The 19107-nt window shown below is 34.1% G+C and overlaps 1 protein-coding gene across 5 annotated transcripts; it reads left to right on the top strand.

Annotated features, from left to right (window-relative positions):
- The first annotated feature begins 5546 nt into the window (after positions 1-5546).
- LOC128552940 (golgin subfamily A member 6-like protein 22) lies at positions 5547-18445 on the top strand. Of its 5 annotated transcripts, none has more exons than XM_053534020.1 (23): positions 5547-5739; positions 6047-6173; positions 6883-6972; positions 7795-7872; positions 9065-9115; positions 9571-9663; positions 10073-10159; positions 11384-11452; positions 11642-11719; positions 12319-12375; positions 12568-12684; positions 12894-12998; positions 13452-13526; positions 13848-13952; positions 14254-14322; positions 14623-14706; positions 14908-14949; positions 15247-15342; positions 15727-15879; positions 16863-17061; positions 17236-17343; positions 17770-17847; positions 18004-18445. In XM_053534020.1, exons 2-23 carry the CDS (start codon positions 6103-6105, stop codon positions 18271-18273), a joined length of 2175 nt encoding a protein of 724 aa, XP_053389995.1. In that variant the 5' UTR covers positions 5547-5739; positions 6047-6102; the 3' UTR covers positions 18274-18445. The 5 variants fall into 5 exon arrangements, with proteins under 5 accessions (XP_053389995.1, XP_053389994.1, XP_053389996.1 ...); XM_053534019.1 differs by having other exon boundaries at positions 6044-6173; XM_053534018.1 differs by lacking the exon at positions 5547-5739 and having other exon boundaries at positions 5791-6173.
- The last annotated feature ends 662 nt before the right edge of the window (positions 18446-19107 follow it).

Here is a 19107-nt window from a genome sequence, read left to right as displayed (position 1 = left end):
CTTAGTACATTTCAATATATTATATAACGTGTCACTGGTGCAAAAAAAAAAATCCGAAGCGTTTGGTATCTTTAAATGCGTCAAGTGGACACAATTTGCTATAAGTAAGGAGGAATGCGTCTAAATTCAGAAGTTATTGGGTTCCGTGTCGACATTTTGTTTAATTTAAAATCCAGCATATTCCTCATATAATGCGTATTTTACATTTTTGATATTTCTGTAACTTTTTTCTCCGCAAACATTAGACATCCATTTTTGATGAACCGTGATTTCTCGTCCGTCGGATATTTTACAATAATTATGCTTTAACTTTTGTTTCAAATGTGAAATCTCCGAACTATCTACACAATTGCATATGTATGAATTCTTCATTTTAGCAGTGTATTACAACGGAAAACTTGTTAATCTGGTACTTTGAATAAGAAAAAGATTTTTAAAAAATCATTATTATATAGAAAATATATTAAAAGCGATTTTCAAAATGACTGAATTAAGATGTCTCGAACGTATCTGCAGACGTCGAATTATGGTACAAAATTTACGCACGGGGGTGGGGGAAATAAAATCACATGCACCGAAAAATCTAAGTCGGTGACCCAGCAGTTTTATTTGTCATTTGGACTTGGTATACATTTCAAAGACCGTTTATTGAAAAAATTTAAAAATTTAATTCAGGGATTTTGTAATATGCTGATTTAAACCCGAAAAATGCTGCGAAACTGAACGTCAATATTTAGTCAAAAACGGCGATTTTCTTTCCATTTTTCAAATATTTGTGTGTGTAAAACAATGATTTTTACATCACCATAAAGGAAATACTAATTCTCGTCGAATAATGTATAGTTTAAGAAACTTTGTTTGCTGGTGTCGTCACAGTACCCGTAACAGTGTTGATAAGGATACGCGGCGACGTCATTTTACGCATGGGGGTGGGGGAAATAAAATCACATGTACCAAAGAAACTAAGTCGGTGACCCCCCAGTTTTATTTGTCTGTTAGACTCGGTATACATTTTAAACACCGTTTATTGAAAAAAATCAAAAATTTAATTCAGGGATTTTGTAATATGCTGATTTAAAGCCGAAAAATATTGCGAAACTGAACGTCAATTTTTAGTCAAAAACGGCGATTTTCTTTCCATTTTTCAAATATTTGTCGGTGTAAAACAATGATTTTTACATCACCATAAAGGAAAATTAATTCTCGTCGAATGATGTATAATTATAGAAAATTTGTTGGCTGGTGCCGTTGCAGTACCCGTAACAGTTGCCAAGGATACGCGGCAACGTCAGGTTCAAAAACGGGTTTTGGTGGTCAACTTTGACGTCTCGTGTACAAAAACTGGTTGGCTCTATTGGTATAAAATAAACTGCATCTTGTTTGAAATATGGTCAATTTTACACATGCAAAATTTCAAGACGCTACTCGAAAGTTCGCAAAGTGTCGCGTTCTACCTTAACTTTGGAAATGACTCTTAGATTTAGAAAAGACTTAGATTTGGAAATGACTTAACTTTGGAAATGACTCACCTTTGGAAATGACTAACCTTTGGAAATGACTTACCTCTTTGGAAATGACTTACCTTTGGAAATGACTCACCTTTGGAAATGACTTACCTCTTTGGAAATGACTTACCTTTGGAAATGACTTAACTTTGAAAATGACTCACCTTTGGAAATGACTTACCTATGGACATGACTTACCTCTTTGGAAATGACTTACCTTCGGAAATGACTTAACTTTGGAAAAGAAATACCATCCACTCAGACAAATCTTATTCACAAATAGTACTACATGTTGCTGAAATAATATTTGGCAAAATGAAAGATTACATAAAACTGATTTCAACTTATGCTGATGAGCTGGGATGCAACGACAGGAAGAGGGTATTCCGGAGAAGACTAAAAAGCCTCGCCTCCTTTGTGCTTCCTTGCGCTCACGAATGATAGGACTAACATCACTTTGTCATTTTCATCTTCTATAGGTTTGATTAGTAGGTTTGATTAGAAAGAATCTTACGACAATTCGCTTAACGACATTAATTTTATGTGGTTTAATGTGAACATCACCATAGTTAATCACTCTCTGTAGTCTAAAACAATCTTTCTCAAGTGAATTCGTTCACCTACTGATTTTGCCCAAATACGTTCCGCACTTCAAGTAATGGTAGTGTTTGATTCGGGTTTCCTATCCGATAGTAGCTCTAAATTACAAAAAAATCTGATTTTATTTAGTTGCTCTATCAGACGAAGTATTTTTGAGTATGTAACCGGACTAGGTGGTAGGTTTGTTCCAGATTCATCTGTTATGACTTCATATGAGCCGTGCCATGGGAAAACCAACAAAGTGGCTTTGCGACCAGCATGGATCCAGACCAGCCTGCGCATCCGCGCAGTCTGGTCAGGATCTATGCTGTTCGTTAACAGTTTCTCTAATTGAAATAGACTTTGAAAGCGAACAGCATGGATCCTGACCAGACTGCGTGGATGCGCAGGCTGGTCTGGATACATGCTGGTCGCAAACCCACTATGTTGGTTTTCTCATGGCACGGCTCATATAACTGTCAGCTGTAAATGGAGCAACAGGAAAGTCACCGATCGAGAGATTTTCGTTTATTCTCATCAGCAGTTTTTTTTCTGAAAAAATGGCAGTTACCAGAAAGGTTGGAAAGTTCATCTATATTTGTGTCGGTGTGAAGTTAAAACCAAGGTAACCAATGAAAATTCAAAAACATGTGTTATTTTCACCAGTACACGTGTTGAGCGAGAAATTTGTGCTCATCAAATTGACTAATAACCTTATCACACATACGGCTCGGATAACTACGTTTAGCCACTGATAGAAACGAAGATCCGTATCGATCCGCACCTGAACCGTACCTGAAAGTAGTTATCCGTATCAATCCGTAACAATTCGTACGGCTCGAGTACGGATCGATACGGATTACTACGTTTCTATCCGTAGCTAGACGTTGCTATCCGCGCCGTATGTGTGACTGGGGTATAAAGCATACATTTCGTCACGTCAGTGAAAAAAAATGGATACCTCCATTTACTTAAGGAACGACTTATTCACTTTTGCGCTACTTTAAGGTGACAATTTATGTTGTGAATGAATTTGTTAACATTAAATTCAAAGTAAAGAAACACACAACTGGCCTTTCGAGGCATTATTTAAGAATTTAGCGGACAACTGGGTAGTTCCACCGACCTCCTGACATCAAACTGAATGGCTTCTTTACATGAAAGAATTATACATTGCAAGTAACGTGTCGAACCTACAGCACACATCAGATAGGAACGATGGTGCAGATGATCTCGGCCACGGACGCCACGATATTAGTGCTTGTTAATTGGAAGTCGCTGCTGTTATATTGATGCAAGTTCGATACCAAATTCCGGCTACAACGTAACATGTAACTCCGATGTAAGTTCGACGAGTGTCAGATGCAATGTCCTATCTTGAAATTGTTTTATTCTTTAACGCAAGCCATTTTGATAATTCTGTATGAATCTTGATCCTAATACGAGTTAACTAAAACTGCATCAACTGATTATCTCATAACAGAGAAATTCATTTATCAGACGTGTTAGTTTTTCATTTAACTCAAAAGTGTAGTACTAGGCATTTAAGATGAAATGATATAAGGTCATGTGTCAATAAAGTGTATTAGGGGAGTCACTAATTTATATTTAAGATTAGGTAATATTTGCAACAAAACTTACTACGTGACAGAACGCGTACGGAATATTTTATTTCGTGTTGATGTGCAAACCATTAATAAAGATTTCTTTTTGGCCTTTTGTCGTACGCGTCAAGAAGAAATATAACGTTTCATAATGTCGTGTTTGCTTCGCGCGGCTATGTAACTCATATCATGGGGTCGTCTTTGCGTGAGGGCTAACGCGAACCAATGAAACATTTCATGCGCGCCAACACATCGAAACGAAAATCTTAGTCAATGGCGCGCACGTCCTCGCGGAACAACGAAACAGTTTCATTTCGTCGTTTCGTGCGCGCCAACGCGTCAAAACGAAACTTATAAAATGTTTTTTTTTTCTGTTGCGTACTATGTTTCGTAATGTCGCGTTGTTAGTTCCGTTTTGTCGCATAGACGCGCGCTCCAAAAAAACCCCCACAAAACTTTCAAAGTTTCGTTATGTCGCGTTGCCAAACGAAATGTGCTACATAAACGCGTCATTAAGGTTTGTCCTAAATCAGCCACCATAGATTTGACCTTCACAGCTCTATTATCTTATTAAACAAAGCATACTTGCATATATCAGTTCTTTCTACAGGATTATATAAATCGCCTGTTAATAGTTTGTGATATTGACCGGTCTATAGTTCAACATTGTTTGCTGGGCTGAAGTCAAAGTCAAATTGACAGGAAAGCCATTCAGTAAGTGCTTTATTACATGACATCAGAAATTAAATTTTTCAAATGTTCACTTATCAAGGTATTAGACCCGTGATAGAGTACCTCCTTTTCGAAGAGTATTCAATTCCTACCATAAACCTACTTTGATTGCAATTTTCAGGGAGGGGCGGGGCGTGGGTTCAAGCCCCACTGAAGCCATTTTTTCCTTTATTTTCCCTTTTTTCTACTAAGTTTTTACTTCTTTCAAGACTTATCATTGATTTATTGAAAAAAAAAATTGAAAAAAAATCATTTGGTAAGCGATTTCTTTCTGTTCAAAGTCTTGCTGTACCTCTGAAACAGAAGGGGTAGAGTTAGACATCTGTAAAAATAATGAGTTACATGCGGTAAAAGTTCTCTATTTTGCCTTCACTCTTTAGACTACATATTGTGGAAGAATTGTAGGTAAGTTTTGCTTCTGCAACAAGGCTAATTTTGAATGAAGTGAGCAAAATTCTAGACAGACGTGCAGGATTCGACCTTAATTTTTTTCGATGTTGGAGTTAGAATTCTGTCTCATTAAATCCGTGTGCTTGAGGCACTCTAGAAAAATTTGGCAGTCTTATTTTGTGTTTTATAATTGTTTACCAATAGTTTGATGTTTCTTTTATCAAAATTAATGGTGTATTGAATTCTCTGCAAACTACGGTGCCCCTAAAGTGACATGTTACACACTTTTTTTCCAATTAGGTAATGTGAGACTTTTTTTATTTCGTTTAAACGAAATAAGTTATTTCGTTTAAACGAAATGATTTCGTTTAAACGAAATAAAAAAAAGTCTCACATTATCTAATTGGAAAAAATGTGTGTAACATGTCACTTTAGGGGCACCGTAGCAAACGTTTAGGATTGTGGCCATCACTTTGAAATTTGTCTCTACTTAATCTTGGGGAACTACCATAAATTATACAAAATTATGAAAAACGGCACGGTAAAAGTTGTTTAAAAATTGCAACACAGTGCGAAACGCGGTCAGCTTTAAGAATATACCAAGCAAATGCCATTTTTTAAACATTAACTATTAGGGGTCCAATACCTTAACTTAACTAGTAAACAAGTGTTAAATACAGACCGGTCATAAAACACAAACTATTGATCGCAAATTTAGGTGTCAAGCAATGATAAATTATAGGTAGATTACTTAAAAACAGTGTTTGGTATGCAAATACAAATAATCTAATAATAAAAACCCTTTGAGTGAATAGCTATTTTAAGCAATATTTAGGCAATTAATCCGTTTATTGACTTAACAATGGATTTGTTTTTGTATAACCATATGAGGAATATATATTGGTGTAAAAAACAGGACAGAACCAAAGGTTATCTTTATATGTCAATATTTTAATCAGTTTAAAGCCAAACTTATTTGATCATGCCTTGTGTACAAACGTTTCGTTTTCATACTGGTATTTACTTCTGTTTAAACATCCGTCTTATCAAACAGATTTATATTGCACATGTATTGGTAAAAACCGTTTATGATTGATTTTCAATAGCTATATATAGTACGGTTAGTAATCGGTAAAGATCAGGTTTTAGAACAATAATTAACCCTACACTGCATTTTATAACATACATTCCGAAATAAGGAAAGGATATTTATCTATATTGTATTTATTAAAGCAGGAAATGGTTAGATTAATTGATAAAGTTAAGCGTAAGTGATTCTCTAATAAACTAAAATGCCACCTAAACAACTGACGAAGGCTTCAACTGGTTCAAGACCGAAAAGCACAGCGACAACTGAGAAGAGGTAGGAACAATTAATGATAGGCCTACGTAGTTTATTATATAATAATTTGTTTAATATGATTAGTAATTTAATTACCTAGTATTTCAGATAAAAACCATTACAGTACTATAGTGTTGGTTTCCGTAAAAGAAAAAAAAACACATTGTTTTCCGCATATTAAAATTCAGCAACTTCCCCACATGTTTTGTCTTCATTCAGCACTGAAGGGCATTCAAGCGTCCCGGTAGAAGATCGATCTTGCGAGATATAGATTGATCATTGTAAATGTCTTATGCCCTTAAAGGGCCATGACATGAAATAAAAACTTGAAACTTGATATATTTATGCACCTACATTTTAACGTAATGTATATTTTGAAGTTACTTCGTAATTTTAATACCTATCCATTAGATTTAACCTTACTATATGTATTTCTATTCCACTTGCGCCTCTTAATGATGAACTTGATATGCAAAACAGTTGAGCGGTGCCATGAGAAAACCAACATAGTGGCTTTGCGACCAGCATTGATCCAGACCAGCCTGCGCATCCGCGCAGTCTGGTCAGGATCCATGCTGTTCGCTTTCAAAGCCTATTGGAATTAGAGATACTATTAGCGAACAGCATGGATCCTGACCAGACTGCGCGGATGCGCAGGCTGGTCTGGATCCATGCTGGTCGCAAAGCCACTATGTTGGTTTTCTCATGGCACGTCTCAGTTTATTTTCAGGAAAGATGAAACCAAATCACCAAAAGAAGCTGAATCTCGTGAAGTGGTTTTAGAAAGGGAGATAATGATGCTAAGGAAGAACCTTAACATGTATGTTCTTGTCTAATTCCTTAAGAATAGTATGTTAATAGATCTACACAAGTATCGCTTGAAATGTCAATTTGGTTAATAAGTGTAAGAATGCAATAGACAAAAATAAACAATAGTGTTAGTGTAACCAAATATGTTTAAGATTTTACACTCGTACAGTGTTTCTGACATTTGCTTCATATTTTATACTCTCGGTTCAATTGATATATTTACGTTCTTTATTTCGAGGCTGGAAGTCATATTATTTTTTTTTTTATATATGTGATGTATCAGTTACACGAAAACATTTCTTTATTGATCTGAAAACAAACTCGTACCTACTCGGATAGTTGTTACGGCACAACAGCCTCAATGTAACATGTTTGTAGGCTCAAGTGTTTGCTCTCGTTTGATAGGATATTTTATATATCATACAGAATACACTTATTGAATAGCTAGCCAGTAAATAGTCAAATCTATTTTCCGAGGTCCGAAAAATAGATTTCAGTTCAACTTTTGACTTTAGTAAAAAAAAAACCTCTTGAACTAAAGAACTTACAATAGCACTATAACTACAGACTAATGACTAATAATATATACTTGATTGCCATATTTTTTTTTATTATAAACTAGCGTGTTTTAGTTTCACTTTATCTTTCAGTCAGTATGTCCTTCTAATCCTGTAAGAAAATAAATGTTTTTTAAGATTATCCATCTGTAAGAGAAACATGAATAAAACACAACGGATATAATGCCATGGACCGGAAAGTTAGTAGTTACCAATGACTACTCCAACGAACAATCATTAGGTTTTTTTTAAACTTTTTATTTCTTTTCTTTCAGGACTGAAATTATGAAAGAATTTCGAAAGACTGTACCTGAAAACCACATGCAGACTATGTTCTTTGAATCACTTCACGAGTAAGTATTTTGGGCCTTGGGAATGGGGTGGGGATGGAGTGGGGGCGGGTTGGGGGATGCTGCGTTCTTAGAATGTGGCTATATTCCTGTTTGGCCATTGTCTTGGTGGTTTCCACACATCCTAGAAATCTGCAAATGACAAATTCTTATACAAATATAAACATGCTACGGCTGTAGATCTTTATTTTTGTTCTTCAAGTTCCATTGTCATGAAAAAATTAAAACTGAGAAAAGAATAATTTTAAGGAATAAAAGCTTACTTAAAAGAATATTTTTGAATTCTTTTTGACAGTGAAATTTACTACTGACAAACACAAATCCGCTTTTTATCCTATTGACGTCTACAGAAACCGATTATTTTTTTGAAAATGGTGTGGGACGAGACGACATATAGAAATCATGAACTGAATTAAAGCGATTGCTATGGTTTTGCAAATATCTTACCATGAACAATAAACAAGATATTAAAATGAATTGTTGATTTCGGTTAATTGAAAATATAAGATATATTTACGATTTAATTCATGCGTCCAGGAATGGATAACCCCGATTACATTTTTGACGGAACGCACCACGTTTTAAACTGGTCTTGGCGAACTACTTTTGTACAATATATATTATAGAAAAAATTATTCATTACAATGAACGAGACTTAAGATGTATCTAGATAGTGTACATGTATAATATTTATCTTATTGTAAGCAATAATAAAGCAATAATGAATCGTTAGTAGCTTCTATCACTTATTTCTCGCTGGTAAATTGAAAAGTTCTCTATGAAACTATGCCAAAGTTTAGGTTGTGCATCATTTGTTCCTTATATTTACATTTATATAATCCGATTTTAACCTTTAGCCTGCTGGCCGCAAGTGGTTTTGCCTTTGCGACCAGTGCAGACCAAGATCAGCCTGCACGTCCGTGCGGACTGATCTTGGTCTGTACTGTTCGATATTCAGTCAGTAAATTTTCAGTGAACACCCCTTTGAAAAAGAAGTGGTACTGCCCAGTTTGAATGACTGACCAGTCCATTTTATAATTTAGCAAGATGGTGGTTAAAATGATATGACCACTTTATGATATCAGCTTATATAATGATATACGCACAGACGGCAGGTGAATTGTTTGAATAATAACTTATTTGTAAGCAGGAGTAATATCTGTCCTAATTTGGAAAATTAAATTTGGTCTTACAGGTTAGAGAATAAGCTCCAGAAATATGAGTCGGGTACGGGACTTCCAGCAAGGTATGGTGATTTTTTTTCTATATTTCAATATGAAGTTAATTTGTTTATAAAATCCTTTCAGAACCAAAATCAACAAAAGATTTCATGTTGGTTTTGACGTACGAATTTTGTCATATACTATCAATTTTGCTAATTTAGATAAGATTTAGTATTAAACATTTACATGTGATATAGTATAAGTATCTCTAAAACGTTTATAAAAATTGTAAATTAATAGGAATCGATCTTATAGATTTGATTTTGTAGCCGTTTGAGCTATAGCAAAATAAATTGACACATGCAATTTCATACCCTCACTGTTTAAGTTTTTATTGATTGGAATGCGAATACGTTAGTTATGCATAAGTTGTATATGACAATACAATTGGTTAACGTAAGTGCCAACTTTCCGGTAGTATTCTATTTCATTCCTGAATCAGTTAAGTTCAAACCTTGTACTTCTGCTGTTGTTCCAGAGGTAGTTTATCTGATCTCCAAATGGACCTCGACAGGGAAAGAGCAAATATAAAGTCGCTGAAACAAGAAATCAGTGCCAAGAACAAGATGTTGTAAGTATTTCATCTTCAGTTTTAATGTCTGACAATTTATTTCGTTTTAAATCTTGTAGTTAAAGGTTGGGGCCTCCGTGGCCGTGTGGTTAAGGTCGCTAACTTCAAATCATTTGCCCCTCATCGATGTGGGTCTGAGCCTCACTCGGGGCGTTGAATTATTTATGTTAGGAAGCCAGCTGGCTTGCGAAAGGTCGGTGGTTCCACCCAGGTGCCCGCTCGTGATGAAATGATGCATGGATGGCCACCTGAGGTCTTTCTACATCATCAAAGCTGGAAAGTTGCTATAATTATGACCTAAAATTGTGTCGGTGCGACGTTAAACCAAACAAAATAAGATAAAATATAGCGAAAGGTAATTTTACCGTCATTGTTAATGTTGTGATTCAATTGAAACGTATGATTTCAGAGACGACAACAGAAAGCTGATCATCGAGAAAGATAAAGCGCTCAGAAAGTTTGAAACGGAATTTGAATTACAAAAAGCACATGCCAGGTAATATATATACCTATATAACTCATGAAAAAAGTCATATGACAGTTAAATCGTTCAAAAAGTGCAGCATACATTTTAGTACAATATGCAAACTGATAACGTTCTTCAGTTGTTGTTATTCGTAGAACAAGGAGAACATGATTCCACCATTAAAATGACTGGCTTCAAACAATTCATTTTTAAAAATCTAGAGTGACACAAATCTCGTCAAATATTTCCCCACTCATTACATCATAACGTAGTGCAAATTTTTATCACACCACAAACGTTAACATTAAATATATTTCGCCATTAAATAACATATAAAGCAGCCGTTGTTATAAACTCTTTTTGTCTTTGTTTAGTGTATAATTGAGATACTAGGTCATAAAATTGTTATTTTCATATCCTATATCCTTGGATATAGCATCGTGATAGGGATTTGCCGTCAGTCAGAAAATAAAAGGTTTATTGTATACTTCCTTCCTTTTGAATGTTCACTTTTACACTTTTACCAGTGAGAATACAGTTATCAGAAATTTTAGTATATAACTAAATTATCAAGGTTAATATGTTTAAGTAATAAGACAATACAATAGTTGATATAAAGTAATAAGATATTGTAGTTGTAAGGTGTAAACAAATTTGCGAAAATTGCATAAAAACATCTTTTCAATTTTAATACGTATCTCCTTCATTGGTGGAAGAAATATTTATTTTTGCTCCCGTCTGTCAGTCAGTTGGTCTATATGTCTATATTTGTCCGCGCAACTCCACCATCAACAAGGTGAATTTACAATAAGCTTCGCTATAGTGATCATTTCCAAGTCTAGTTGTGCACATCGTCAGATTGTTACGGTTTATTGTTTTGGGCCATTGACTCGTCCAATTCAGTGAAATTTTGGCTACTTCTCTTATATCATCGGGTGGATTTCCATTCAACCTTACAGGAGTGATCAGTGCCAAGCCTAATTGTGCATTGTCAGGTTCCTTTTCACATATTTTCGGTGAAATATGGTCCTTGATTTGTGAGACATTATCAGTACCTACCTTTTAAAATATTGAAGTAGATATTAACGTATTCGCAGATAAAAGACATTCGTATTTCAAGTTTTGCTTAAAATCATGGGCATTTTTTATATTTTCTATACTTATATATAAATCAACAATTGGCTTTTACCCTCTAATCTGTTTACAATATCACGAAAATTGTTTGCAGATCAATGCTATTCTAATTCATTTTAGACATTCTGCTGAAGCTGTTGTCAAATTGCAAAAGCTACAGACGGAGCACGAGGCCTTGCAAAAGAATATGTAAGTGAGAAGATTAAAAAAATATATATTTATTTACGGAGAAATGTGTACATGTCTGTTTCAGCCTCTAAGTGATTTGAAATGTTATTCTTATCCTATGAGCACAGTTTAAACGAGTATAAATCATTTGAAATGCCATTCTTATATTGTGAGCACAATTTAGCCGAAAATTATCATCATTCATTTAAGGGAAGGAAAGGAGTCAATTATCAGAGCCCTGTCGCAGGAAATAGAAAATCTTAAGAAAGAACTCGCAATGACAGAAAGGTAAAACATATAAAGTGTATTGTAGGACAGACTATGATTTGTAAGCTATAATAAAGAGATAAAAAGTAACAATGTTTAAGTAAATTAAAAGCAGAGGCAGCAAATGCCGGTGCTAGGGGGCGTGAGAGGTGTTGTATATTTCATTACCTCTCATGAACAGACTCACTCAAACCGAGTGTGCTATTATTCTGCTTGGTTGCCATCTGTACTTCCAAAGGATCTTTTTACAGATTTTATTAATTTTCAAAAGTATGTAACAGAATCAACATTTTTTAAAGGGGGGTGTTTTTGGCATCTGGGTAACAATTTTAAGAAGATATATTCACGGATATCAGTGATAGTTTAAAGTGTGCTGATTTCAAAATAAAACATTTTATTATCAGGATGCACAATAGGAGCTGAATAACAATTTGCAGATAATATCACATATTTCCATCACTTGAATACTAGTATGTAATCGTTATGGTATTCAACACTTCTTTTTTGATATGAAGACGTAGCAAGGTTTTTAAATTCAGATTATGTTTTGTCTTTCATCGACACATTATAAACATTTTTTTTGAGGCCTTTTAGTCGATACACCCGTTATATGTTTCCAGATCACAAATGACATTAAAAGAAGAAATGACAGAAGTGGAGAAATTGAGATCAGAACTGTCAGTAACTTCTAAATTTTATTCCTAAATATTAGAGACCATTTTTGGCACAATAGTGTTTAACATAATGTTTTTATTAACTTTTTGGAAAAAACTTAAATGTAGTTTTAGGGTAAAGCTCTGTTACTAGGCTTGGTTGCAATCTAAGCTTCTAGAGGATCTTTTTATGGTATTTTTTACAATTTATTACAGAAGGGAGATCAATGAAAAAGAGGAAGAACGCACCGCAGAAATAAAAGCACTTACGCGAAAACAACAACAAAGTGAAAGAATGTTTCAGGAGTATGAAGCCCAGTTGAAAGAAAATCAGTAATAAAGATTATGATTATTTGAATTTCCTTTAACTATAGCTTGTAGTTTTATTTTAAAATTTAAAAGTTTAAAAAAGTGTGTTTTTTTGGACAATGTGATTCCAAAATGCTTTTTAGTAACTAAAAGAAATTTTGTTGTATATGTATGTTTCTATGTTTTAGCTGTTTAGTAGTATACTGAACACGAATACCTCTTGTATTACGCAGGAAACTTCTGGAAGAAAGAAACAAAGTTATTGAAAAACTAAATGAAGAAAACAATCGCAATCCACCAGAAGATGAAGGGAAAGAAAACGAACTGTCCAAACTGCGGTCTGTAATATGTTATTTCTTAAAAGTCCATTTATATGTACGGGTGATTCTACTTAAGATTTTGTTGGACGTAAGAATGTCTGTATAGTGTTACGGATTCGAAATTAATATAACATTCTTTTCATATCGTGTGCTAATGTAATATTTTAGTCCACCAGTTTAAATGTCTTTAGTCTATTTAATACAAATGCTTAAAGAGAAACATTTAAAACCATTTTAAACATTAAAATGACATAACTTGTTTTTCAATAGTAGTTTTTCTCTTTGTACTTTAATTATTGAAAATAACATTGAACCTCTGAAGGGGTTAAACTTAGTAGTGTGCAAGTTGGCTGGATAAGAAATCATTAGAGATTGCCCTCCATTTATGTATAAGAACTCAAAGAAAGTGAACATTAGAATATTTACCTAAAAAGTGAAGAGTTTGAACGCGTAATCTTTATAATACTGTAGAAACACGGTGGAAGAACTTAAAGGAAAGATTTCAAACGAAAGGGCTGGTAACAAAAGAGAAATTTTAGAACTACGGTTAGCAGTTTTGGTATTAATAATTTCATGTTTGTATCAATCTTTAAGTTTGCTATGACATTATTAGGTAGAAAACATAATTCGAAGAGTTTTGTCTTCGTTTTTCTCTTGGTTAAATACTAGTAGCAACGAAAACCTCATATTAATATTGTAATGTTTCAAAACGTGTTGTCGATCAGATGTTTAATTAGTCTGCTAAGAAACATTTTCTATTGTGAAACTGCTGTCATTTTGACTAAAACTGTGTCCCAAGTATCTGCATGAAACAGGCAAAGGTCAATATTGTAAGTAATGATATATATTCATAATTGTTTTATGCAGGAAAGTGCTAGACGAGAGAACTGAAAATTTTAAAGCACTAGAGGAAGAAAAACTGAGAATTTCGAATGAAAAGGCAGAAAAAGAAAAAGAACTTTCCAATCTGATGTTCGTATTGGATCCATTATGACATAATTCCTTTGTTTCATATCAAATCATATATATCTGGATAGGGTTGATACACAATAAACTACAATCTATTTTACTCTCATAGTAAATGCTTACTTGCGTTAACAAACGATATTCAAATATAGACAAAGTTTGAACTATCTTTAAAAGGAGTCCACTCAGTTATACTTATAATATTCCGACATTATTTGGCTTAGACAATAATGGACGTTTTACATAAACTTTATTATATGTTTATGTTACACTCTATGAGCCATTGACCTTATTTATGATATTTCAGAGAAACTTTGAGTCATAAAGAAAAACGAATAGATGAATTAGAGACAAAACTGAAATCTCCAGACAACAGGTATCCCGTATTTTGATATTATATACTTACAGATGGCTTGTTGATCAAGAGTCAAAAGTATTTGCTAGATGTCCAAAGAACCGAGGTCTAACCTTTTTCGCTAAAGTAAAGTGTTTTACAACATGACGTCAGGGAACTTTTATAACTTTTATTCACAAATTAACTGGCGATTAAAAGAAAGAGTCATGTAATAAACACAGTTAATATAAGGATTTTTTCTATCATCTGCTTTTTAAACTGCTTAATTTTGAAATAGTAGAAGAAACATGCCAGCATAACGATAACTAGTTCTGCTTTCAGTAATAAGGTTGAGGCAGACGGCTTACTCCGGGAGAAAACGGATGAAATCAACAGACTGAAGACTGAACTTCAAGAAGTTAAAACGTAGACACTTTTATTACCTGTTAGTTGTAATTCAAAGAACTGTCAAGCCCAATATATTGTTTGTAAAATTCCAATTTGCGTATTACGACGTGAATTATTAGAAGTCTTATAGTATATTAAGTGAAGTTCTTTTTAATTCCTGAGACAAAAATGAACCACTGATTTGTCATTATAACTTACCGGATTATTTTCTGTTTACAGAGCAAAAGAGATGATCAAACGAGAGAAGGAAAAGTTAGAGTTGTAAGATCTTGATGCGTTTGCCTTTCTGGGGAGAGTAAAATAAACTGAGTTTATCATACCATTACAAAATATTTTGTTTTGAAACATTACTTACTTCTGTCCAAATGTATGCAAAACTGGTTGATTCCTTATTAATATGATCCAAATAAATTTTCAGCTGACAACTGCACTGTGTAAATTTTGCTGTTCTTCGATAATCTGTTTACTCTAGACCTTCGTTTAGGAAACAAAATCTTATATACGCTTTTCGGTATTTAAACGTTCATATGTACATGTATTATGTTTACTACATTTCAGCACTTGTCATGATGCATTTGATAAACTAGAAAAGAAAGAAAAAACAATGAAACAACAACAAGAAGAGCACAATAAGCTAATTCTTAGGAAAGATGAGTATGTATTTCAGTAGCCAAGACAATTTAATTAAATGTAATCTTAGTGGTTATCCTGGGCGGATATGTTTTTTTGCAGAAAAAAGGCTGTAAATGTAATTGAAATTTATCTACATAAACGATTGAATGAATTAAACCTTTTCATGCATAAAGAAGAATCTGTTCTTCTGTAAATGGAAATGCTTAAAAGCACTTGAACACATTCTGTTATTGGTTCGTTTTTGGCCAAAATATCCACTGTTTACCAACAGTAAGAATAACAAGAAAAGAAAAAAAGAAGAAACAAAACACGAACACGTGCCATTCATAAACTCTAACATCGATCCTAAGCTGAAATCGTTTAAAATCAGTTAACATTCATTTGAAACACTTTTAATGCTTTTAGAACAATACAGAAACTTCGAAGAGAAAAGACAATGGTAGATCCAACTGCAGGCGGTAAAGCAAATATAGAAACAAAAAGTTTGGTAGACAAGTATGAAAAGACAGAAAAAGAGCTGAAAAACGCCAAGAATGAAATTGATGAGCTAAAACAAAGGTAAATTGAATGTTAGTCGTCTACCACTCCGCCGAGATGTAGTGGTTTTTTATGTACATGTATGTTTGTTGTACGTACATAAAATTATGTGTCGTTTCATATTCCAATCATTCTCATCCATCAGAGGTCCGTCAAAATCCCGAGACATTCATCCGAAAAACCACGGTAGACCTCTGGTATGTGAGAATGATTCCAATAATCTTATACATTTCTGTACACAGTCTGTGTCCGCGTGTTTATATTTCCGTGTGGAGTAATTTATGGGCAGTACTTTTTAATGTGCTTTTTCATATTGGACCCTTATCATTGGTTTTTGGTAGACAGTATCCTCGTGTAGATTTTAAATGTATAGCATACATTGTTCCTTGTTTAACATATCAAATGATATAACAGGTAGAGGTTAAATGCATATGAATAATGACGAACCTATAATACGTACTCTTTCATCTCTATAAATTGTCTTAATTAAAATAACATACATGTACAAATGTATTAATTGCTTTTAAATAGCAGTGTCAAGAAAGGCTTGGGTTTTTGAATCAACTCGTTTGATATATATCTTTCCGCTACTGTAACAGTTTCTTTTAGTTGCAGGGGCCTTCGTTGCCGAGTGGTTAAGGTCGCTGACTTCAAATCACTTGCCCCTCACCGATGTGGGTTCGAGGCTTACTCGGGGCGTTGAAATCTTCATGTGAGGAAGCCATCAAGCTGGCTTACGGAAGGTCGGTGGTTCTACCTAGGTACCCGCTCGTGATGAAATAATGCACGGAGGGGCACTTGGGATCTTCCTCCACCATCAATGTTGGAAAGTTGCCATATGATCTATAATTGTGCCGGTGCGACGTTAAACCCAGCAAAAACAAAATCACATGTTTTTGTTGCAGGTCTACTTTGCAATGTACGCCTCTCTAGCTGTGTTTTGGCTGCTCTGTGCTTCCGTGAGACCTACCCTTACCTTTTATTTCTAACTATTTCATTTTTAGGCTCTACAAAGTTGGCGGTGCTAATATTATGAGTGGCAATCCAAATATTACTGACCTAAGTGATGACAATCGACCGTCAAAATTGTCTGAGAAATTTTCCGAGCTTTACGAGAATGAATGGACTAATGCATATGAAGAAGTGGAAAGGGAATGTAAAACAGAAGAGAAGAGTATCGGCTATCTATATAAGACATTAGGCGTAAACAACTTCTGTTATGTTATATATTAGCTGAGTAGTAAAGTACATATCAAATTTTAACACGTCACAATAACAATGAAGGAAACTTTTTAAATTACGAAAAAATAGAAATATCAGGAACGCATTTAATTTTAGAGCTGTACAACAATAACATCAAATTCATTTCTTTTTCAGGATATTTTTGATTTCTGTAGGACTATTGCAGAAGAACATGGAAAGAGTATTCAAGCATGTTTGCTTACTATTCCGTATGCAGCAAACGCTAGACCTAAATCAGCAAAGGTATTTTTCTTCAAATGAATTACACATTCAAAGCTGGGGTCCATCAATTGCCTTAAAACCTCAAAAAACACACTAAAATACCAAAAACAAAAAAAACCCACCAAAAAAAAACAATTAACAGATGTGTAGAAAAACACAAACATTTTCAAAAACGAAACAATAAGAATAGCTGTATCTAAAGTAATCCGATCAAATTGTAATGGGTTAAATAAAGACTTTTACTAGAGTTGTAAACAAACTAGTTCCAGCATGTTAGACTGTATGTGAAGGTAAAGATTTACTGGAGAATCTTGAAGTAAATAAACAACGATTGTGGTGACACGTACGTTTCAAAAGCAAAAGTGACCGGAAATTAATCAAGTAAAATGTCTTTGTAAAATTCTTATCTCTTTCAATTTATTTTGACATTTCTGTTTGTTTCTCAAGCTTGGTGTTACCAGCCTTCGTCAGCTGAAAGAACTGAGAAAAATTGTTGCACCATATCTAGTTGGCAGCGTTTTTCAGGTAAGTTAGCTACTTCTAAAGAATGTAGTGAAACATTCGCACTTTCATTTGGAAATGCATTTTTGTTTTACTCACCTGTTCTAGGTTACCATTTTCAGTCCTCGTTAGCGTCTTTTTGCGAATTGACTTTATACTGTAAACCGTCTCTTTTTTCAGCATTTTGTCGACACAATGCAAATAAATCTGACAGGAAAGAAGAAAACAGAGAATTTCATCAAAGGATGTGTAGAAATATGTTGGTTAATGAATTCACTGGATCCGCCAGTCATTCTTGATACTGTCAACGGAAAGGGAAACAAATTTGACGGTGATAAATTCAGGACTTACACCAAAACTGGTCAACTAATTGACTATGTAGTATGGCCTCCAGTGTTGTTACATAAAGATGGACCATTGCTGTGTAAAGGTGTTGCTCAAGGGAGATGATTACAGTTGTTATACGTTAGAATAATATCCCAAAACAAACTTCCATGTTGCCAATGTCCCCTAAGTCAACTAATTATACCATTTCAAAGTCCGTCCAAATTACAATTACATCGTTATTCGTCCTTTTATGTATAATTTATTACTTAATAAATGTGTCATGCAATAAAATATGCATTGTAATGCATCATTCTTTCTAAAGTCCTAGAAGATGTCTATACTGAATCAAAGTTTTCTACTGCACTCGGAAGATAATGTCCTCTTGCACTGAGTAACTACTTAATTAGAAATGCAATGTTTACTTGACAAACATACATATCTTCCTTAGAAAATAGCACTGATGATAATGAATCCATTGCGTTAAAATATTGAGCTATATTTGGTAAGCAAATGTATCACAGACTATGCACTGCTTGACGCATTGTTCATCATTGACATTGTATCTTGTTATCATGGAGGTATACTCGTATAAGTTTCAAAATCTGTAAGATTATAAACTTTAAACTTTTATCTACTTCCGTTGATATCATGTCTTGAAAAGTTAGTATTCTTTAAATACCGGCCTATGCACTAGATCCTCTTGTTAATTTAAGTTTGTGAAAACTAATGCATTCTGTATATACTCACGATTCTTATATTATTTACGATCGGTGACTGCTTTCTGGACTCTTGACCAGAAGACTTGCAATGTGAGATCGCATCCAAAGTCAGTAACTTACGGAATTCGAACCTGCCACCTTCAGACCAGGAGTCCCACGTTCTATGCCTGCAATCACATTTACCTTTCCCTATCCGAGCTAATCCAGCCAGTTAACTTAATTGTGATATTAAGTTCGT

The sequence above is a fragment of the Mercenaria mercenaria genome, unplaced genomic scaffold (assembly GCF_021730395.1).
Source record: "Mercenaria mercenaria strain notata unplaced genomic scaffold, MADL_Memer_1 contig_3312, whole genome shotgun sequence".
Taxonomy (NCBI): Eukaryota; Metazoa; Mollusca; class Bivalvia; order Venerida; family Veneridae; genus Mercenaria; species Mercenaria mercenaria.
Note: the sequence above shows the minus strand (reverse complement) of the source record. Positions and strands in the feature narration are given on the sequence as shown.

What these genes read in the sequence shown, in the direction of transcription:
- LOC128552940 (XM_053534020.1), top strand. Translation starts at nt 6,103, where the DNA reads ATGCCACCTAAACAACTGACGAAGGCTTCAACTGGTTCAAGACCGAAA. An exon ending in ACAGCGACAACTGAGAAGAG is followed by an intron (nt 6,174 to 6,882) that starts GTAGGAACAATT and finishes GTTTATTTTCAG; the next exon opens with GAAAGATGAAACCAAATCAC. An exon ending in TTACAAAAAGCACATGCCAG is followed by an intron (nt 10,160 to 11,383) that starts GTAATATATATA and finishes AATTCATTTTAG; the next exon opens with ACATTCTGCTGAAGCTGTTG.